This window comes from Phodopus roborovskii, unplaced genomic scaffold, assembly GCF_943737965.1.
Source record: "Phodopus roborovskii unplaced genomic scaffold, PHOROB, whole genome shotgun sequence".
NCBI classification, from domain to species: domain Eukaryota; kingdom Metazoa; phylum Chordata; class Mammalia; order Rodentia; family Cricetidae; genus Phodopus; species Phodopus roborovskii.
The window spans coordinates 965016-989485 of record NW_026125778.1 but is presented as its reverse complement, the minus strand read 5'-3'; the positions used below and the strand labels follow the sequence as shown (position 1 = coordinate 989485).

Genomic DNA, 24470 nt, shown 5'->3' with positions numbered 1-24470 from the left:
CTAGCTTCATCTTTTTTTTTTTTTTTTTACTGTTTTAACATTTTACACAATGAACATACATTAATCTTACAAGTAGGTGGAAAGACAATAACACTAAGAATCCCAAAAAATTCAAATGAAAACAAGTATTTATTCAATTCCCAGATGTAGTCATTCTATGGTTAATACAAATATGCAGGAATAACTATCACACCAGAAAAGAGCATTTATTTCATTACATTAAAAGGTAAGACCCATAATATCACCACACAAAGTCAGACAACTAGAAATGCAAATACCCAAGTATCACACAGAGAGAATAATGGCTCATGTCATTAATACACAAGAATCAAAAGTCAAAGCAGGATACAACTTTTACCTATTATTGTAGGAGTATAGGTTTTCTTTTTTGGTGTTATGGGTCTTATTGATAGGCTTGTTGACTTCCTTTTCTAACTTTAGTATGCTATAGTAGCAACAGAGTGAGGAGAAAATGGAACTGTTTTTCATGACTCGGCACTGAGAGACTATCCTATGAGAATACTTTGAAATAATGAAAACATTTTACTCACAAAGTTGACCATAGCATTACTTGTAATACTAAAATTTTGGAAATAACCTAAATTTCCAACAACTGAAAGGAAGAAAATTTTAATAAAACTATGCAATCACATATATTACCAGCAATATAAAATATCTGCAAATGTCACTAATAACCATACATAGTATTTAAAGAGAAAATAAGAACAGAAATTGTATTATAAAGAACATAAGGAATCAAGAAATGTAAAACATTCATACCACCCAAAGGACAAGATATTAAGTGTAACAATCTCAGGATAAAGCAATCAGACATTTTTTTTCACCTATTACTGCATTTCTGATTTCCAGCTTTTCTATAATTAACACATCAAAATTCATACTATGAAAAAAATACCTTTTTAAAAGTGAAGTAAATAGCAGTTTTAAGATGTGTTCACTTTCCCCAACAACACAGTCAAGAGAGTCCTGAAAGCCTCAGCCTCTCACGGGGGGGGGGGGGGTCAGGGGAGCCAGGCTATGAAGAATGGCCATGAAAGGGTTGGAGCAAAGAAGAGAGGGCACAAGCTAGAAGGGCCAGGGAGGCAGGGATTGGCAAGGGAAAGTCAGCCAAGGGAAGGGGCATTGTGGAGCCAGGGAAGACTCTGACTGCTCAGCGGAGGTCTTTAAGACCCTTAGTAGGCACTGACGGTGTTCTCAAAGGGCAGGGTCAAGAGGGATTTTTAGGAAGACACATGGATTCCTTAAGGAACAGGGGAGGGAAAGGGGAGGGAGGTAAACTATTTAGGAAGGAGAGGGAGAAGGGCAGAGGCAATGGCAATGAGAATGAAAGGAAGAGGCTGATGGCCACAGCAAACTCTCTACTCTATGCTTAAACCACATACAGTTTGCTCATTACAGGAACACACCAATCAAGGTTAACACATCCAGCTCAAATCCAGGGCATCTCTGTTGAGTAGAACTGTCTGCTATGGTGGAAAGGCTCTAAGTCTAGCTACTGAGCACTTGAATTGTTTAAAATTTTATTTCATGTCAATAAAATAAATTTAAATAGTCACATATGTCATGTGACTACTAAGTGGAGAGCACCAATGGGCTTATGACTTCATCAGAAGCAGAATTTGGAGGGGGTTGACACTAAAACTGCTTCAGGAGATAAAATTGAAAAAAAAAGTAAATGTATATACTATGGTCAAATAGGAACAATAAATGGATGGATGCAAAATAAAAACCTGTGTCAAAATCTGTCCCTATAACTATGGAGGAGGAGATGAAGCTAAGCAAAATAAAGACATGCTGTTTAAGAACTTCTAAACAGCTGGGCAATGGCTGCACACACCTTTAATCCCAGCATTCAGGAGGCAGAGGCAGGTGGATCTCTGTGAGTTCGAGGCCACCCTGGTCTACAGAGTGAGTTCCAGGACAGGCTCCAAAGCTAAACAGAGAAACCCTGCCTTAAAAAGACAACCAAACAAACAAATTCTAAACTAAATTGTAAAAATGGCACTGAGTGAATACAATGAGACAAATAATATAAAGAACAAGAGAAGACTGAATCAAATCATCTACAAAAGACAGTTTCTAGACAAGGGGCAAATTTGGGGATCAGGAGAGATGAATGGGACCATCAATCTCCAAATAGAAATTGGTCAGGAAAATCATTGTACTATGAGCTACCTGTCTATAGTAGGCCAATTAGTAAAAACAATCTGTCTTTGAGATTTTACAAACTTAAAAATAATATCTTGGCTTTTGGGATTCAATTTAATACGTGAGAGTAATTTAATTATCTATTTGCTATATTCTGTTTCAAAAACATTTATCTTGAAACACTGAGGCATTTTAAGGAGAAGATTATTGAAATTACTCATTTAATACAATACTAAATACATTGTATGTTGGAAAGCTGTTAACTACTGATAACAAGAGTTTTCAGCACATTACAGAATTGACTTTTCTTTAACAATAGTAATGAAATAACCTTATCCCTACCTGTTACATAACCTTCCTGTTACTTTCATATTTAGGGAATATGCAAGAAACACAGAACTACATTCTAAAAATTACTTATACCCTATTAATGAAAAGTTTCCAAGCCACAAGATAATTTACGTTTCATAAATCCACGTTTTCTCTACTAAAAGGTAAAAGAATAGCTCCTGCCTCCAGCATAAATGGGTATCAGAAATTCTCTAAATAGGAATATGAATATGATTCTGAAGGATTCAAATCATGGGTATACTTACATTTTAAATGGCTTTCATTCTGAATAACTGACATTTTAACAGATAGCCACTGAGTTCAAGAGTTCTACCATTAACTAATAAATTATTTTTTGGGCCAGCAAGTATTGAAATAGTTAACTGAATTTCTTACCTATACTTTATTTATTATTTAATGAAGAAATGTTGCATTAATAATCCCATGTGTATTTTACCTTTGATTTTGAAATCTGAACTCTTAGAAACAAAAGTTGAACATAGACCATATAGAAGTTGTTCCTAGAATGATTACTTAATTTCACATTTGAAAAAGAAATGAACTCCATGTTAACATGTTTTGACTACATTGGGTTACCTAAGATATATGGTTACTTTTTGAAATGCACTAAATTCAACAAGTAAATTATTTCATGAATACAGTATTATTTTGGGCTAGTATGGATTTTATATACAAAGGTATGATTACATTTTGGTAAGATCACTTTGTAGTTATTTAAACTAAGCTATGAGTGCTTTTAAAATGGAAGAGTTTCAGCCTAGCCTAAATCCAATGACCAGTTATAACTTAAGAGCTAAATGAAAAGATTTGTGTGCCACATACTCCTAGGTCAAATTGATGATTAATGTTTTGATTGCTTCCCACTCGGATTATGTCTATTACAATGGGTAGTAAAAGACAGCCATTTCTAATGCCACCTTTCAAGAGCCAGAAGGGGGCAAGGGGACACATATATGTCCTGTTAGACTGGCAGAAGTCATGGCTTCAATGAGTGGGGAAATCCTCCATGTTGGGAGTCATTATATACATTGTGATCCTGCAGTGGGTCAGAATCTACAAAATAGAGTTCCCCTGCATGGATGTCAGAAAAATTAGCCAGAAATTCATCAGGATTAAAGCCAACCCACACAGTATACCTATAGTCTATGGTACGTATAGAGTAGCCCATGATCTTTATATCTTTTAAGCTTGGCTTGTCAGAATTCCACTGAGGGGAATCTGCAGGCCGGGGGTACTGACTGTAGGCAATCAACTCCCGGGGATTACCAAGGAAGTGCGACTCCTCTTCAAAGTCATGGAGCTGCAAATACTTCTGAAGACTCTGGCCTTCTCTGCACAGCTCAACATGAAAAGAAGGGATGGGGCATCGAGGAGGAACTTGCAGTCCTGAAAGTCCAGCAAGCGTGGGAAAGAGAGATACAAGTTCCACGAGGTCCGTGTCGTGCCTACCTGAAACAGGAAGCAGCACAGCTGGATCTAGTACACTTGGGAGCCAGCCAGACCAGAAGCCTGTCTGAGCACCACCTGTTCCCCATTTCATTTTCCCATACCACATCCAATTTTTAGCAAAAGAGACTTAGAAATTCGACCTCTCCAGGACGCCTCTCTTCACTAATGGTGCATCCGATGTGAGTAACGGGATGTAAAGTTAAGGTGTTACTAGCCTGTGGGCATCATTTTTTATCTACTCAAGTTTTGGAGCCAAATAATTGATCCTGACAAGTCTAATCAATGAAAGGTCTACACATGGTGTAAAAGTTGGTTGAAGATACTCATTTCGAAATATTTGCATTTGATCCATATTTTCTTTTTACTAAGGTAAAATACACGAAACATGAAATTCATGACCTTAACTACTTTTAAGTGATAATACATGTATTCACATTGTGCCAGCAACACCATCACTTCTACAATTCATTTTATATCTCCCCACCATCCCCACCATCTCAGCACTTAACCCTTCACTAAAACCAAACAATAGCTGTCCATTTTACCACCATCAATTGATAACACCCATTCTACTTCCTAGCACTATAATTCTGACTACTAGACTACTAGAAATATCTCGTGTGAATCATCTCAGACCACATTTGATCCTTTGGGCCTGGCTTATTTCATTTAACATAATGAGTCCTCAAGGTTCATCCATTCTATAGGATACACTGGCATTTCCTTTCTTTTAAAGGATGAATAATGTTCTACTGTATGTATACATCACAATGCATATATAGCCAACAATAGATTGAGAGCAGAAAGCAGCTGCTGGAGAAGGAAACTGACCAGCCCAGCTGTTCATGGGCCATCTCTTAGAACTGTCAAGCTCCCTGCAACTTATGTCAAGAACTCTAGGGACACAGCTTTTATGAGTCATCAACCATGTTGATGTGGGCTTTTCAGAAATACAGGTGCTACTGAGTCATCAATGCTCCTGTGAGTATCCCCTCACCCACACTCCTACTAGTAACCCCAATAAAGCTCACTGATTCACCAAGTTAGGCTTTGATGTAATTGTTATTTTGGTCTGTCATGGGACATGTATGCTACATCTCCCTAGAAAAAGCCTCTCATAAAAAAAAAAACACCACAATTATGAAAATAAAAACCAGCATAAACACATGTGTGCATCACTGATAAAAAGTATTTACCCTCAATCTAGTCAGGGGAATTGGGATACTGCAGAGAAAGAATGGTCTGAATACTTGTGAGGAGGAATTCCAAGAGAGGAGGAGGGAATCAGGTCATGTAAGGTCTTGATAGCCACTGTAAAGACACTTGCTGAGTGAGAAGTTCCTGAGTAGGGCTGTATTTTGGAGGGTCTGTTTTTTGGTTTAAACTTTCATCTTTGCAGTACTAGGGATAGAAGTCAGATTTTCAGTCTATCCTAGACATGAACTCCACCACCAAGCGATAGCCCTACCTCTGCTCTGAGTTTAAAAACGGTCACTTGTAATACTGTGAGAAGGAAACACTCTAGAAAACCAAGGGCACAAGTAAGGAAACTTCAGAAAGTTGCTACAACAAAAGGCTGGTGGCAGTGGAATTAATGAGACTGGACAGAGACGGATTCTGATTAGAAAGGAGCAAGCTTGCTGATGGACTGCACAGAATATTGAATAAAGAAAAAAACAGGTTGAAAAGACTCAGAACTTGCATTTTTCATTACCAGGGACTAAACCCAGGGACTTATGCTTGCGAGGCAAACACTCTACCATGGAGCTAGATCCTGAGCCTGAGTTTTATTTTTTGAGATGAATTCTCAGTTACAGAAGCTGGCCTTGAAATCACTCTGTATCTCAGAAAGGTTTTGAACATGTGATCTTCATGTCTCAGCCTCTGAGTAACCTTGATTACAAGTCTCTGTTCACAGGACTTTTTATTTGTTTGTTTTGTTGGTTGGTTGGTTGGTTGGTTGGTTGGTTGGTTGGTTGGTTGGTTGTTTCGCTGCCTGGTTGTGGCTTTTTTGTGGTGAGGGGTGTTAAGGTGTTTTTTGGTTTGGGAGCCTAAATGACAATGCCATTTCTAAGGATAAGAGTGTCAAAGGCAAGAATGTAGTTAAATCAGTGTAAGTTCAACTGCAGGCATGTTAGACTGACTAGACAAATGAAACAAATGATTTGAAATACAAGTTCAAATTCACATAAAAGATGAAGACTAGAGATTACAGTTGGAAAAACTGGATGACACTACAATACAGGGATTTCTAATTTGCTGATTATCTTCCAAAAAGTTTCAAAAAGGACTCATCGACCAGATTTTACAAGCAATAAAGAATTAAACTCATGCCTTGAAGCTCTTTAAGCTTTCTCTTGGTGTTAGGAAAGAAATAGAGCATGAAACATAAGAAATTAAATGTGTAAAAAGAAAAAAAAAGAGAAAAAAAAAACAAAAAAATGTGTAAAAAGAAAATTGGATGACATAAGCAAACTCGAAAGGCCAGAATGATGATCTAAAATGATCTAAAACACAGAAATGGACATAAAGTGCAAAGCCTTGGTGTTAAAGATGGAGTCAGTGGTCAATCAGTCTAGAAGAGGGGCAGCCTGATTTAGCACAGCTCACAGAAACACAGCTCCGAATAAGAAATGGCATTGCAAGTATGTAACTGGTGTCTGAAAGTGCACTAGACAAACAAAGTCAGGGTACAACTTTCAAGAACCTACAGCTGCCACTTCATCTGGGCAGGAGGAGTGCCTCTTTGAAGGAATAGCACGAAGAAATCAAAGTAAATCCCCTGTGCTGCTGGGGAGAACAGAGCAGATTAAGCTCCTGTGTTTCAATAGGTCAATGTGCTCCAAAGTGGAAAATAGCTCAGTAAGCACTGGGGCCCCCAAACAAGTGTGCATATGAAACATTCCACTCATATGTTGGAGACACTTTTTCTCAGCAATCTACAACCTCCTCTAAGGACTGACATGTTTTTGTCACCTCCAAATAGCCATCCCCACCTTGGGAATGTCTCTTGCTCCTCTAGCCCTCTAGACTTCCCAAGGGCCCCAATATACAGTGGCCATTCTTGTCAATTCTGTCCCTGCTATGCATTCCCAACCTAGTACATGGGAGATGCTAGAAAATAAAAGAATTCCAAGACACCACAAAGAGGGACAGTTTGTTGTCTGATAAAGTAATTCACATATAAACAAAAGGTATTTTCCCGGATAGGCATTGTCACTTCTGTGTGTTTATACCTGAATCCATCAATTCTGAAGTGGGATTAAAGGGGTCCTGGTAAGGGAAAAGCTTCTCGCCTGCTCCAGGAAGTGGGGCTGTTTTTCCAGGAACATAGAACATCAGCGGCACACGGGTAGTGACATCAAAATTGCTATATTTAGCCCATTCTCCGTGTTCACCTAGGGCCCACCCTGCACCATAAAAAAAAAAAGCACACAATGGAAGAAAATAAGTAATAATATTAGTTTGTTTACTTTAGATACCATTTCATTTCTCAATGTAAAGTGCAGAGGGCACCAAAGGTCATAACTTAAGGAAATGCCTCTAGAACTATAAAAAGCAATCCACATAAATGCTGCTTTGTTAAAAGGCAGATATCAGTCCGCAAAGAAGAAACCGTAAAAAGAGATAACCTTAAATTCTCAGTATTAAATTCTACAGTATCTTCTTTTTTAAAGTAACTAGAAATACACACACATTAAATTTTAGCTGTTTGGGAGGCTCCAAATAAACATGCCTCTCCTGCCAAGACAGGAGTCTGCCCATACTTTAGTACCTACTAAGTGCATTCAGCTGCACTGAGCAGCTCTTCCTGGATGATAGGAACCTAAAAGTTAGCCATTTCAATACCATGCCCTGTGTCTTATCTCTTGACCATGACACTGGCTTCAAGTTGAACCGTAAGACTAATGAGCCACAGAATTATGCACAAGATAAGAATATCTTAGTATTTTAAAAGGCCTATCATATACATTCATACATGAAGGAAAAAAATAATTCAAATTTTCAGCCCTGAGTAAGAAAAAGAAATCATTGGCAGTCATTAAAATGTCTACTCCAAAAGATGAAGTGAATACTGCAGGCTGGGAATACCCAACCTGCTTACACATGAGCACATTTTAGAGACAAAAGCGTGTGACAATGACTATATGTGGAGAATGTAACTACTGTAAAAATAACTGCAGATACCAAAAGCTTGCGGGAACTAAGGGAAGTGCTAGCATACACCTATCCTTTATTTATCATAGCCACATTTGCTGACTTTTGTGAGAGAGGTTGCACAGACTAGCCTGCAACTTCCCTTATTCGATCTCCAGACAATGATGGAGCTACAAACAAGTGTCACAACCATAGTTAAGAAACTATGGTCAAGAGGCTGGAGGTTTAGTTCAGTAGGTAAGAGTACTTGTCACTGCTCTTCCAGAGGACTGATATTCAGTTCCCAGTACCTATGTCAGGTGAATCACAACTGCCTATACTTCCAGCTGGTCTCCAAGGACACCTGCACACACATAGTAGACACTTATGCAGACATATACACATAAATAAAATAAATTGGGGCTGGAGAGATGGCTCAGCAGTTAAGAGCACGAGCTGCTCTTCCTGGCCTGGGTTTGACTCTGCCCAGTACCCACACAGAAGATCACAAGCAACTGTCTATAACCCCAGTCTCTGACCATCTGACTCTTTCTTTTGGCCTCCTTAGGCACTACACACATGTGATATTCAGACATACATGCAGGTTCAATACCCATATACATTTAAAAACGTAAATAAAGATAATCAAATCAATCTTGAGAGAGAGAGATAAACAGAAAGAGAGATGATGGTCTTAGGACCTCAAACTGTTCTCCTTAGAAGCCTCCTACTTAGAAGAATTCGGAATAACCAGTGGTTAAGACAGCAGAGCACTGTGGATGTTCATGGGCTCTGGCAATCTGTCCATCCCTGTCTGTAATGCTGGAGACTTAAGAGAAGAGTGTTCAAAGAGTCTACAGGAGCTCAGCAAGAAGAGTCCAGACCATCACCTCTATGACTGGGTGAGGGGAAACCCTGAACCTCCATTCCTCTGCATTCTCCAGGACAAAGCAGCCTTGACCCAGTAGGTTTGTAGAGCATTAGCACAGAGGTCATGTTCCCTCGTAACATGAAGCTAAAAGGTTGAGAGTTAAGAAGCCTAGGGGACACAAAAGTGAGGGGCCTCAGCAGTGGGACCTCGAGAGTCAGCTCTGGGAAGTTTGACTGATGTGCATGCACAGACCTGGAAGGGACATAAAGTAAGCTCTACTGTGGCATTCCCAAATGTGGCCATTCTAACCCACAGGCCTTCACCAGTTCTAGTGGGCTACTCTGGCATCACTCAGAACACAGCAGTTATCTTAACACTCAAAATTCGGTACATAGCTGTTGTGATTAGTTCATGGCTAAATAAATATAGTCTTTCATCATTCTAAGCTAAGCTTCAGTCTCGGCTGCTATAACCAGGAACAAATATGTGAACAAACATTTAGGGACCAACAGACATTATTCAGAGTGAGAGACTGCCAAACATCCCTAAATGGGATGGGTCCATCAAATCCCTCTCCTCACAACTCAGGGAACCCTTCAGAAGAGGAGGCAGAAAAGAACCAGAGGGGATGGAGGGTACCAAAAAAAAAAAAAAAAAAAAAAAACCCTCTAAATCAACATAATGAAAGCTCATATGAACTCAGAGGCCTGAGGCAGGACACAGGGCTTAGACAGGTCTGCACCAGGTCCTTGAAATATATAATGGCCTCCAACTTAGTGTTTTTATGGGACTCCTGAGTGCGCAAACAAGTGGGTCTGTTTCTTGTGCCTTTTTTTCTTAGGCTCTTTTCCTTCTGTTTGTCTTGTCCAACTCCAATGTGTTAGTTTTTATTTTATCTTATTTTATTATTACGCCTTAGAAGCTATTTGTTTTCTAATGAAAATAGTGAGTAGATCCAGATGGGAGGGGAGGTGGGGAGGAACTGAGAGCAGAGGGAAGGGAAACGTTAATCGGGACATCTTGTGTGAGAAAAAAGAATCTTCAATAAAGGAAAAAAAATGAAAGATAAAAAAAGATGTGAGGAAAAAGCACATATCCCTGAGAGGCTCAAGGGTATGTTTTTAGATAAGGAGGAAGCAGTGAACCTCCAAGTAAAGGTCCTCTGGCTCTCTAGGTTAGAAATGGGAGCTAAAGGGTTTCCTTTCAGAAAGAGATGCTAAAGAAGGGAGAGAAAAGGAAGGCAGTTGGGGATATCGGTGGGATATAAGTGACACAAACGCAGGAGGAAGAACACTGCTGAATGGAAGGCAACCAGCTGGAGGAGGGGCAGAGGCTACAGGAGAGGCCAACAGAGAGGAGGACTAATTTTAGTAGAGTATAATGACATACGTTTGACAACGATATAATGAAGCCCACAACTATGTGTGCTAACTTGTTAAAACTGTTACAGGTCTGGAGAGAGAGCTCAACAGTTCACAGCACTCCCTGCTCTTCCAGAGGACCCAAGTGGAATCCCTAGCACCCATGTCATGCAGTTCACAAATGTCCATGACTGCAGAAGCAAAGGATCTAAAGCCCTCTTCTGCCATCTGCAGGCACTATCCTCATGCACACACATGCACACGCACACATACACACACTTGCACACACACACGGACACACACACATGCACACATACACACACATACACACATACACACACATACACACGCACGTACACATGCACACATACACACATGCACACATACACACATGCACACACACATGTGCACACATGCACACGTACATACATACACACGCACACACGCATATGCACACATGCACACGTATACACATACACACACAATTTTAAAAAACATTAAGAGGCACAAAAGCAAACCCTCACTCATATAAATGCACGGTCACTGATGAAATCGCTAAGACAAAATATTTGCACCTACTTCCATTCTCAAATATCCAAGACGGAGGGCCAAGAACAACTAAATTGCTCTTAAAAGCTCCCCATGACCCTGGACTCAGAACACTGCTTTTACACAAGTGTACCCCTATATATGTAGAAAATTGCAAAGTGTGCTTCAGAGGAAATTGAGATGTTCAATTCTCTAGTGCACTGGAAAATGCTTACCATGATCAGATGTGAAAGCAATAATTGTGTTGTTGGCTAGATGAAGATCATCTAAAGCACTCAAAAGATGCCCAACTTCGGTATCCAAATAGGACACAGAAGCAAAGTAGCTCTGGCGAATTTTCCGCTGCAAATGAAAAACAAAATTACAAGAATGAGAGCAATTTTAATTGCCTTGGCATACAAAGAGAACAGCTACCTGAACATCTATCCCAATCCCAACCTCTCCATTGATTAATGATGTTCTTAGCCTAAACTTAACATTCCTTTTCCTACTTTCTGTAGCCCTCCCCCCCCCTTGCCTACAGAGGCCAGCCTAACAATCTGCAAATTGACATGTTTGAAAGCAAATCAGCCTTTCCTTTAATACACATGTCACGACAAATGGTTGTCATTAACTGTGCCTTTCTGTCTATTCTGCATATTCTGGATAGTCTCTAGAAATGAACATCTACACAGAAAATAATCCCTTAATCTTTGCATTCAGAAACACACATTATCTGATGAGGAATATGCCAAACATCACTCAGCTCCATTCAAGTCACCAGGTGACTTCAAACACTATGGACAATGGAAGTCCTAAATCAAGGTTTGGGGAGTGTCATTTCTGAATGTTCTACAGCAGTGATTTCCAACCTCCCTAATGCTGCAACCCTTTAATACACTTCCTCGGGTTGTGGTGACTCCCCAGCCATAAAATTATTTCATTGCTACTTCATAACTGTAATTTTGCTACTGTTATGAATCACAGTGTAAATATCTGTTTGCCAATGGTCTTAGGCAACCCCTGTAAGAGTCATTCAACCCCCAAAGGGGTCAAGACTCACAAGTTGAGAACTCCTCTTCTAAAGCTATCTGCATTTCTTGGCTTGTAACAGTCTTGCAATCTGTCTCCATCTTCACATGCAGCTCTTACTGCATCTGCTTCTGTCACTGCTTTCCCTACCTGACCTCCTTATCAAGACCACAGTCATGTTATTTTGGGTTGGGGCTTACCCGAATAGTATGAGTACATCTTAACTTAAAGCAGGCTACATTCCGAGGCACGAAAAGTTAAAGAGTTCATTGTATCTTTTGGGGGAACAGCACGAATTAACTCCTAATAATGACCTGAGTAGGGCTCTCCTCTAACCATTTTCTTACCCAGCAAAAAATAGCAACTGAGTAACTTCATGGATCAAGGTGTCAAGTGTGTAGCTCATTTCTAACAAACTCTAATGAGCAGAAGGATAATGAAGGGCAACCCAAGAGGAACTGCTGGGACTGCTAGTCTATACCTACAAGTACAGGAGCCATAAGTCTTTCCTGGACTAAGTCCTCAGTTATTGTTCACAAGCCTTAAAGGAAATCTTTTTCTCCCTCCCGAGCAGGAAGAAACAAGAGAACCACTTACCAGATCAGCCCCATCTGCTACCATCCTCAGGGCCCCTGTCTCATGAGATGGACCTATGGCATGCTACTTGTCATTGCTAGGGCAATCATGAAACTTCCCCTTCATCTACTTGCAGTGACAAACACCTATGCTTACAGAAGGATTATGTTGAACTTCTGCCTACATATACTTTTTAGTAAGTAAACTTTTCAGTCTGGAGCCTGGAAAACTCCAGTTCTCCTAGGGATCATGATACCTCCTGCCTATGCCAGTCATGGAAAGAAGGCAATAAAGAAGCAGGTATGATGCTCAGGCCTATTAAGCCAGGGACAACTACAGATAAGCAAATATACACAATATCAGAGGGGCCAGGTTTGAGACATGCAAATATACCTTCAAGTTAGTTAGTTTGTCTGGATAAATCAGGGAAGGCTTCACAGAGGAGTTTCCATTGCTATCACCAAATATGTGCAAAATGCTCTAAACCAACAGCTCTTATACACACAACAGAATGGAATCATGGTATAGCAGGGCACATTTGGAGCCATGTAACAACATAGGAAGGCAGACAAAAACAGTAGTATGTTAGGGCCAGATGACATAGACTTGGAAGTTCTTCAAGGGAGTGAAAGTCTCAGTCTGTAGGTCAAGAAAGTCAAACCACAGAGCTAATGCAACATACGCTGCAGGTTAGCAAAAGTCATGTGACAACAGCAGCACAAATCGTAGGAGCTTTAGACAAAAAAGCACTAGGTCATTGCTGGCCCCTCAGAAGAATTCAGCAGCTTGCTAAAAGAAAATCAGAAAGGTATGATGTGTGTACCTGTAATCCTGGCACATGAAAAGCTGAGGCAGAAGGATTACCATGCATTTTTGTTCAGCTGGGACTAGAGTGAGAACTTGTCTCAAAAAATGGAGAAAAATTGAAAAAGCAAAATGTACTACAGTGGTCCAGAAAGATGTGTTCACATCAGAGAACCAGACAGACCTAAGAGGAATTTGGGGAGGTCAAGCAGGTGTGGAGACAGGTAAGAAACATGGTATCAGATGAAAATGAAAAAGCCAAGGGTAACTCACATTCAACAACAGAGTGATTGGCTGCCATTTCACGAGAGGGACATAGTGGGAGAGGAAGAAGAAAAGGCAGAGTAGGGGTGATAGCCTAGCCATGTGGAACACAGCAGAACCAGGGGCAACACGATCATCTGCCTGGGAGTACCTCACAGGAAGGTAGACATGTGTGTCAGAAACTCAGGAGGGATGGAGTAGTCCTTGGATTAATCTAACAACAGGGCTCAGATGAAGCTAACTATGGAGACTTGGAAGAGAAGAAAAGATGGAGGACTGAAGGAGATCAAGGAGCAGTACCTAAGTGGGAGACTATGCACACTGAAATAGAAAGGGGGCAGGGAGGGGCAGAAAGATTGGCAAGGAAGTCCAGGAGTAAGATAGCTCCAGAATGGTGATCAATGAGAAATTAGCACTGAGCTCAAGGAAGTTCAGTGAAGACATTGATGGCAGATTTTGCCAACAAGGTCAATGTCCGCCACAGTAAGAACCCTTGGTGATCCAGAAGCTCAGAAATCCATACACACAAAGATGAAGAACAAATGGACCAGTAACACCATGGATGCAGCCAGAATAGGCTCTTCAACACCCTCAAACAGTAGTTGAGGGAGCAGAGCAGCATACAAAAATATAACAGGACAGAGGTGAAAGAAATGGTACCTCTAAAGATGGTGAGCAAAGAGGCTGCAGAGAACATCAGCAGGACCAGACCTCACCAAACAAGCTGAGAACCTCTGCTTAGTAGCAGTAGAGGTTCTCTCCAGCAGCTCTCACAGCTGGACTGTCTCATTATTAGGGTACTGTTAAGGGGACAAGTGAGATGAAGAGAATGCAAGAATAAGGAGAGCTGTACCATGATCCTTCCTCCCCGAGAAAGAATAGTATGAGAGGCAACAAGAATGTCAGGCGAGGGAGTTCCAAGAACAAGGGGTCATAACCCAGCTTGTGCATAAGCATGCAGATGTAGGCCTAAGCATAAACTGGGAAGCTGAAGGAAAGAGAGAGGCCAAATTAAGGAAAGACATCCAAAGCTACAATGGGCCGGGGAACATGGCTCAGGTCCATAAAGCATGAGAGGCATAGCCCTTCACATAAAATCACCCACATAACTATTATGAGCTATGCTGCCTGCTGTGTCCAGTGGCCTGGGGTGTAAGGAAAGGGCACAGAACTTCAAGGTGGCACTGACCCTCCCTGTATACTTCTACATATCCTCTACACTCTTCACTGAAAACCTTTACCCATCTTGCCGCTGTGTGATTAATAAGGTAAGGCACGGCGACTTGACAGGGGTCATGCCACCGGCATGGGAAAGTTACTTCAAAACAAAACTTTTCTGAACTGACAAAAGCAACCTTAGGGGTTGAAGTTATGTGTCTGTGGGGCTAAAGCAGCTCCAATTGGCACCAGGTCTGTGCCTCACCATGTCACACAGCAGTTTCCTGTTTGGCAACAGTGAGGTTCTCATCCAGCCCAAATACTAAACACTTACAAACCGTTCTGGCACCCTGTCCATCCTAGAGGGACATTTCAAGTGACTGTCACTACTAAAATATTCAGGTACTGATCTAAAGCTGCAAATACAAACCATATTATTATCAGAGTTGACAATGCAGAACTAGGAAGCTAGTTGGCTTTTGAACTCTCTCTACTCACCATTTGAAACTCAGGAATCACACAGTTTTGAGTAATGCACACGTCACCTCTGAACTCTGTGCAAACTCAGGGACCAAATAGCTTTGAACAGCAAAAGATACCTATTTATGTTGGACCTGTTTCATTTTTTTCCAAAAAAAAAAAAAAAAAAAAAAAAAGGCTATTCTCCTACAGAGTACATCACAACCACCTGATGCGCTCTCTGAGGAAATGTAGTTTCTTGGGCCCTATCTTTAGCTCTAGGGCTGGAGTTCAGTAGTATGGTACCTGCCTAGTGCATGTGAGGCCCTAGGTTCAATCACTAGTACTGCAAAAAAGAAAAGCAAAAAAAATAGGGTGAAAGGGAGAGGGAAAAAAAAAGATGTCCATATTCATAGGTGGTCCAAGACTAACTAACAAGTCTGCCCAGTGAATCCGATACAGTCAGTCCAAGGAGCACATTTTGAAAATGCTGTCTATCCACTACCACCTGCTTTAGCATTCATGTTATAAGACTTCAGAAAGAATATGGTTCCACGTGTCTTTTTTACTTACAGGAAAGAGAAGCTGATGGATAAGGGGATGAGTCAAGATAACCAAGTGACTAACTTGGAGGCTTCTTTATCTCTGTACCACAGATACCAGATACCACAGCTCACTAGCATTAGCCAGGATATCCTACCTCCCTATGTACTAAGGCTCAGTTCATTCACTCAAGAGAAGCAGAGGCCAGTTTAGGCCTTCCCACAGAGGAAATAAAAGTACCGGCAAAATAAGAATTCTGGGCTTCTACACAGCTGCTAACATCCTATAATTAATAAACTGTGGTCCATATAAATACCCTATGGGTTGGGGGGGGGGGTTCACCCAAGCCACATCCCAAACCTGTGTCTGCTTTAGAGCAAGTCTGGATGCTACCTTCTTTAGAAGCTAAGGCACTAGTAAGGGGACTTGATCTATACAGCACTGCCAATGTCAGTATCAATAGAAATCCAATGCCCCCAAAAAGTCACAAAGAAGGCTTTTGTCTGTTTTGGCTTTATGAAACAGGAGCTTACTATTTAACCTGGGTGGGGTTTGAACTCATTATGTAAATAGGTTGGTCCTGAATTCAAATGTGGCCTCACCAACGACATCTTACCATCAATGTCTCATGTATCCCCTATGTATCCCCCTGGTACCTGAAAATCCACAGGAATTGGGCCATAGGGCACACTGATGTTTAAGGCTTGGACGTCTTCCCGCTCCCGGATGTCCATCCAGGGGTTGTAGGCCACAGGTGGTAGGCCATCAGGGACCTGGGGATCAGGAGCCAGGGTGATGTTTTCCAAGGGATACAACTTCTGAAATTCCTAGGAGAAAAGCACACAAACCCACAAGGTTGCCACTCACTTGGCAAAAGCACAAGGTTGTGTTTCCTGAAAGCCTATGATACATTTACTTAGTGCTAATGCTTCCCAGCTACTTACCCACCCTCACCGGCTCCCTACTTTAAGCCACTCGCATAACACTCAAACCGCAACAAAATCCTAAAACATGTTTCCTACAAGGACAGCAGCAACTGTTCTCTCCTCTCATAGACATGTGCCCTCCTGCTCCTGTCCCCGCCTTAACCAGAACATACAAAGGCATGGTGAGCCACTGTTGGCTCCCAAAATCTCCCTCGGCTTCTGTGTCAAGAGGAGAACTCACAGGACTTGGCAGAAGGTCCCATTTAAAGTGATCCTTTATTACAATGAAAATATTTCCCATTAAATCAGTAAAGAAAAAAAAAAAAAAAAAAAACAACATGAGGCCAAATCTGGAGGAAACCAAGGAAGAGCTTCAGAGTCTATCCCAGGGAGTTCACATAGGAGGCGCGTATTGCTCCAGCTAGTTAAAAGACGGTGCATTTAAAATGCTACCAATCAGTGAGGCTTATTAAAACTTCAGCACCCGGTTTTGACATGGGTTTCATCACGTAGGCACTCTGCCTGAAGCAGAACAAAACTGCTTAGGCACTCCCAAATCAAAGTCACCAGTTGCCAGACAAGGGCCAGCCTTATAAGCAGACCTCTGAAAGGCTTGCAGCTAGGCAGCTTTGCCAACTCTTCTGCACGGGAGCAGAAGGCCCTCCCTGTCACAGGACTCTTCCAAAGGGGCTGAGAGCTCCTGCTTGGAGGGCAATATCCTCAACACTCATAATACAAGATGCCTACAACACCGAAGAGCATACTTTCAGGTCTGTCCTCTCATTTATAACCAAGGGACATTCTTTGTAACGTGAAAAGGCTGGGCTGCTCAGACCCAGAAAAAAAGAAAACAGAGAAACCCTGGAAATGATTATTAAAAAGGACTACACATTCTAAATGATATAGAGAAGCGTAGGATTTGAAGTACCAACAAGTAATTCTGTCTCCTGTACCTATAGGGTCTAGTATGACAACCTTAGAGAGGAATGACACTTGGGGAAGAAGGCTTTAGGTTTCCAGAGATTTTCTCCCAAAGACAATCCCTTTGGGCTTCTGGTACCTTTGCCTAACCTTTATATAATCCCATCGACATGATGAGTTCAAACAAAAGAAATCAATCTCCAGTGGAGGAAAGTGGAAAGCTAAAGTTTATTACAAGATTCTTACTTGTTGTAAGATTACTTTTTGTCACTGAAGTTTGACTACCATCATTCCAAATATACTAGTACCTACTAGGCATCCTGGTGGGTTATGAGCATCTTTGATACACAATGCCTCTCTGGTGACTAAGTAACACAGATAATAGTGGCTGTGTTGGATAAGTCTTAAGACAGCTTATCACCTTGGGGTATCTGAAGGGGATGTGTGGCTTGTGATACCCAACCGCCAGGAAGAAAGGGCTTGCTGACGTTTTCATCTTTTCCAATAACCGAATGGCTTCCTCAGTGCTCTGTTTGTCAGGCAAGGTGCCCTCAGGCACATCTGCCACATCCACAGGACAAAGCAGGTTGGCATGGAGTTTTCCATCTTGTCCCCTACATGTCTTTCAAAATAAAATGCCTAACATCAGTCTATTAAATACAACAAACAGAAATCCCGACAGTCATACCCTGAATAAATAGCACTATCACCAACCCTCAAACTGTTAAGTCACTCAGAATGAGCATTGCACACTAGAAGCAGACTGAACCAGAAAAGTGTGTGTCCTTACTCCAGACCAGGGAGGAGGGGCCCAAAAACACACATAACGTTCAGTTCATTCCTGTGAATTCTGTTCCCAAGCTATAACTAATTAAAGGATGCCCAAATAAACTACCAAAACTATATAAACATTTACAATCCTTACCTCAATACTTCATTCATGGTGAGCATAAAAAATATCCATTAAGTGAAGTGGTCAGACTATTGCTTAAGACTAAGGTTTTAATTTATTATTTGTGTATATGTACACATATGTGTTTACATATTTGCCAGTACACATTTGGGTGGGGAATAGTATACGTGAAAAATGGAAGTCAACCTCAGTTGTTCTTTACAAGCTATTCACCTTGGTTTTTGAGACAGGGACTTGAACTGAGACATTAGGCTAGGATATCAGGGCAGCAAGCTCCAGGGACCTGCTTATGGCCCCAGTACTGACTTCTTAATGGATGCTAAGGATGGAGTTCAGGCCCTCATGCTTCTAGGGAAAGCATGTTACTGACTAAGCTATCTCCTTGGCCCAACTTAAGGTTTTAGACTAAGAACCCATCAGCCAGGTGTGGTAGCCCATGCCTCTAATTCCAGCAGCATGAGAGAAGCTGATGCAGGAGGATTCTGAGTCTAAGGCCAGCCTGGGCTTCGGAGAAACTTCCAAACCAGTCTGCCTGGACTATTTAGTAAAATATTATAAAAACTAACCTCACAAAAAAGTAATCATTGTGCCTATCAAACCAATTGCTAAAGATCCTAATGCTTGTTTATACAAGCCATTACAAGCAAAAGCTACAAACTCCATAGCATAACCAGTTTAAAAGAAAATACAATATATTTAATAGTCCACTGCTAGGCAAGAAGGCAGTGCTTCCTCAACCCTTATACAGACTTACCTTAGTGTTTTCATACTTCTCTGATGATGGGTGATAAGGTGGGAAAGACCAACTATATGGAGAATCATCACTGTGATTGGAAGATATACCTTGAATTGGGGAAAAGAAAGCTGCTAAATACAATGTGAAAGGTCTTTCAGTACCCCCGCTGCCAAATTAAAATCGAACAACTACACAAGTAGCTCCTCTCCTCTTTGGGCCTCAGTTTCCTTACCTATAAAATCAAGAGCTCAAGCTGGATGACACATTCCATTAAGAACAACTGTCCAGGTCATCCAACTTCCCAATTCCTAAGCCTCAAAACGACAAGATCAGCTAGCCTAGCATATCAGTGAAGTTCCTTGGAACCCAGGCTGGGCACTCTTACCCACCCTCCGGAAGCAACAACCACACAAGGAGAAAGAAAAGCACTATCAGTACCATGAGACAGATGAGCATAGAGAGGTTGAGAGAGGGCCCATGCCTTGCACACTGCCAATCCAATAGATGAATGAGTCAAGACTCAAACCCATGCCTTCAGCAGCAAGGTCAAGTATGCAGTTGTGAAGCATGACTCCAGCCCAAAGCTTAGTAGTTTACTATGTACTGAGCAAAGCAAATAGCATATGAAACCAAGAAAGAATTTGCAAATGTCAAGAGCACAGAAGTGGCTTGGGAGTAAGGGTTTATAAGACACAGAGAACTTCATCTCTAAATCTAGTCATCAGGAAGGAGATCAAAGAACACACACACCTTGTTGGTTTCCCTTCCCAAAATATAATCTCCTCCTCTAGAAAATACTCACTTCCCTCCAGATGCCCTTAGGCAAGTGTGGTAAGTACCAAACTAGGAAGTTTAACTTCTATTCAGCTTTAGGCCACACAAAATGATTCCTGGTACATTTATTTTCAAAACTGAGCAAGGCATAGTCCACCTGACTGCTATTCTCAACCTGGACTGCCATCTAGGTTTCAGAAGAAAGCTCCTGAGCCTGTAAGGTATAATCAATGTGCAAACAGATCTTGGGGATATTCAAGCTTTCTCCTTCGGTGATGAGCATCACCATCCAAATGGACCCAGCACTCTGAAACACACTTCAAATTCATGGATGCCCACACTGACATGTTCCCTGGTAGGGTATTAATCAACTACAGCCCCAGCTTCCCACATATGTGAGTCTCAAAGTCAGCTACACGGCTAAGTTGTGGCAGCACTGAGTCCACAACCAGGTGCCCACATCCCTGATGCTACTGCCCAGTGTAGTCTATTCTGCTTCCAGAGATGTTCATGGTGGTGAAAAGCCAAAATGACCTAAATGATATGCCAGGCTGCTGTGCTGCCATTAAAAAGGAACATGATATAATGGGAAAATATGTACTCTCGCTTGGGGTACAAAAGTATGAACACTATATAGCCATGAATCAGAAAAATACTATGTCCAGAAAACATCAAATGCAGCTTTTCTCAGAGTGGTGCTATTATATATTCTATTCTTTAGTTTCTTCCCACTCTTGAAATCAAGTGATCCTTCTATCATCATTTTAAAGTGGTGTCTATGCTTCTTTTAGGAAGTAAACAACCAGTTTGTCCTGCAGTATTCAAAGTCAGAACATGACACCCAACTTACTTCCTCTTTCTGATACTACTCACAAAGAAAGCATGAGCTTCCCCCGAGCTGTCCATCCAGTCCACACAGTACTTCTGGACATGCAAGGTCCTCAGGTGTGCTTGCCTCAGGCAGGCACCCTGCAAGGCACAGGGTCAGGCCCAGAGCTGGACTGACAGAACCGCCTCTCCAACAGCCTGTGTACTTCCACAACCCAAGCAGCGGGCTAAGTCCCAAAGCACCACTTCCACCTTCTAAATGAAACCAGTTCCTTTCTGTTCTTTCTCATTTGGACTGTGAACATGAAACTAAGTTAAAGAAGGGTTTTGTTTGTTGTCGTTGTCCCACAGAACAGCAGCAATGAACAACAAGTTACCCGTCCTGTCGGGAAAGATCACTAAAACATAGTCTCAACCCAGCAAAAGGTTTCAGTATTCAGGCACAAAACAGAGAGCCCAGGCTTTGGTAACTGAGCAGTACCAGGGTGAAAGACTTTTCCAACCGACATGGTCACGTAGCCATTCTCTTTGAAGTACTGGGGGATGGTGGAAAAATTCCCCGAGTGTACTCTCCAGTAGGAGTTGAAGTCATACAGGCGGGTAGTGTCAGGCCTCCTCCCGGTGAGGAAGGACACTCGACTTGGTGCACACACCGCTTGCTGTTAGGGAGGAGAAGCAAATGTCAACATCATCATAGCCAAATGTGTCTGCAGTCTTCAAGGTAACTAAGCAACCTCTCTAGATCCTCAGCAACTGCCTGGCAGCTGAGTCATGCCAATCTCAAAGCTAACCAGTGGGATTTAGGCCTCGCCCATGTACTAGAGATTATTGTCTTCTGAACAAAAGAAGATAGTTAGAACAAAAGAAGATTGTTATCAGGCTTTCAGAAAAGCAGGGGTGGATGTGTGTGTGTGTGTGTGTGTGTGTGTGTGTGTGTGTGTGTGTGTGCGTGCATGTGTGTGTGTTCCTATGCAATGGCACCCCCAGGTACCCAGAAAGGGTGACACTCTTGGAGGGTAGCCCTGAAAGTGGGCTCAGGGAGAACAACTGCCGTGGATAGATGGCTGACTCTTAGCCACTCACAACTCAGTTGGCAGAGCCATGGGTTGAAATTTGCAGCTCCAGACAGTTCTTGTTTCTGGCTGAAAGGTGGCCAAGCCTGTCTTAAGCATGTCAAGGTAGGGCATAGTCTCCACCCAAAGAGGAGGGAAGCCTTGAAGGCACAAGCTTCCCTGTGAGTGCAGGACAGGCTTGCCTAGGCCTCCATCTTCCAAGCTCTGCTTCCCTCTTTCAAGGAGGTCAACCCTAGGGCAGCAACATGCAGCTCCCTACTGTGCATACACAAAGAGGAACATAACCACAACAACTAAATGTCCCCAGATATACCTGTGCAAAAGCATTCTGAAAAAGAATGCTGTGGGATGCCAGCTGGTCAATGTTTGGGGATCTCACTAATTTGTCTCCATAACAGCCCAGGGAGGGGCGCAGATCATCCACAATGATCAGAAGGACATTCAGAGCATCTGCATAGGAGGGAGGGGCTTTGGTTACATCACATGCACTGACACTGAAAACCCCCCACCCAGGTAAGAAGATCAAGGGTGGGTGGCCCCTGCTCCTTAATAGTCCATCTAGGAAAGGGGCAACCAGGGCTCTGTGCTGCACCAAGAGTGAGAGTGGAGTGCACAGAAGCCCTAATCTAGGGTAAGAGCATTATATATTGGCCATGTCTTCACACCTAAGTGAAGAAGAGAGACAAACAGAGACTAGGGATGGGGTAAAGAAGGAAAAGAAGGAAGGAATAGAGAAGACATATGGAAAGGCAATTAAATAAAAGAAGGATGAATAGAAGGGAGGAAGAAGAAAGGGAAGGATGGAAGGAGGGGTAATAGAAGGAAATGGATAGAAGGAAGGAAAAGGATGTTAGACAGATGTGACATGTACCTGTGGATGGCGCCACGCCCATGTATATATGGGAAGCAAAAATTGGACTCAGTGGAATTAAAAACAAAAATAAGACATGTAGTTGAGGGTGGGGTGGCTCTGGGTAGAGTTAGGGGTAGGAATGGGGAGTGAGTGTTATAAAAATACGTTGCATGCACTCATGAAATTCTCCAAAAAAAAAAAAAAAAAAAATCAACGAGAAAGGAAAGATGAGATGATGGAGTGAAAGCATGAAGGGATGGAAAGGAGAAGAGGTAGGAAGGAGGAATGAATGAAAACTTAATGCAGGCTGAAGAAATGAAAGGAAGGAAAGATGTGTAGAGGGTAGGTAGGAATGAAAATGTGGGGGGAAGAGATGAAGGAGGAGAGAAAAAAGAAGATAGGATGGATGAAAGAAGAAACATTAGCTGGGATGATGACAAGGTTGGATAGGGCAAGGAATGAGGAACTGGCACCTGTAGCTGAGTCGCCTAGCGCCGCGGACTCCAGGGTGAAGCAGAAGGAGCCTAGCAACAAGCTGAACCCAAGCAGGCGCCAGCCAAGAGGCGGCGGCGGCGGCGGCGGCGGCATCTGCGACATTCCTGCTTCGGTGCAGCCTTGCGGGAAGGTGTCGTCCGGCTACAGCACGACCATTGGATAGCCTTCCCCGTCGCCGCCGCCGCCGCCGCCGCCGCCACCACCACCACTGCCGCCGCGGCGACAGCCGCCTCTACCGCCAGTCTCAATCACACTGCGTGACACCGCAGCCTCGGGCCCAAAGGCCCGGGCGCTGGCCCAAGCGCGAGTGCGCTTGCGTGACTCCTCCTGCCTCTCCCTCTAGGGGAGGAGCCTGTGGTGCAGGAGGTCCCTAAGCGTGAGCCGCCGCCGTAGTGGGCGGGACCTTAGCCGGAAGCTTAGGGGCTGTGGCTTTTCCAGAGCACATTTTACCGTAGACAATGGTGATGGGAAACTTGATGTTCGGAATGTTTTGCTATTGAACTAGTTTCTTAGTCTCTTTCCTGTGCCAGTTACCTGGAACCCCTGTTCTACCCTTGTCTCTCTACAAATGTTAATTTTCCTTGCACCTCTTCTGCAGAAAAGCCTCTTGAAAATTCATTATACCTAAAAGGACCTTTTATCCTACATATTATCCTACTTATTAAACACTGCATTCACACACACACACACACACACACACACACACACACACACCGGTTGCTGTTGGCAGTGCTGGAGTTTTCAGTTCCTACTCTGATTAAGCTTAAAATATACTTGTAGAATGTACCTGGGCGTTCCTGGTCTGAACAAAATAAAGCTGAGTGGGAGGATCTTATTGTTTTCTATGAGGTAGTCTAGTCAGAACTTCCCTGTTAAAGTGATAGTTAAACAAAAGTGAGAAGGAAAGGAGCAAGCCAGTTGATGTGCATATAAAGAGGGGACAGCAATTATGGAGCATAGTTAAGAGAGACGGTGACTGCAGCCAGGCAGGAAAAGAGCTCTGGAGAAAGAAGAAAGTGAGTGGGAATTGGACTACTGTAACATGAATTATTCCCTGCTCATTTTGGACTGAAGACCAAGAACGACTCCATGTCCTATCTCTATGAAATGGAGCTTCTGAAAAACTTAGACCCTCCATCTATGAGTCATCCCTAACCCCATCCTTGCCTATAAAATACAGCACAATGGTAAGCATACTGATGAAAGTTTTGCAGTTTTTGTTGCAGAAATATTGATATTGTAGCATCCT

General features: G+C 42.3%; 1 protein-coding gene across 1 annotated transcript; it reads right to left on the bottom strand.

The window, feature by feature from the left end:
- Positions 1–1021: 1021 nt before the first annotated feature.
- Ids (iduronate 2-sulfatase) lies at positions 1022–23350 on the bottom strand. Its single transcript, XM_051178637.1, has 9 exons — positions 23200–23350; positions 22187–22323; positions 21282–21459; positions 19217–19305; positions 17971–18171; positions 16359–16529; positions 11103–11229; positions 7206–7379; positions 1022–3969 (listed from the first exon to the last, which is right to left on the bottom strand). Exons 1-9 carry the CDS (start codon positions 23321–23323, stop codon positions 3497–3499), a joined length of 1674 nt encoding a protein of 557 aa, XP_051034594.1. The 5' UTR covers positions 23324–23350; the 3' UTR covers positions 1022–3496.
- Between the last annotated feature and the right edge of the window lie 1120 nt (positions 23351–24470).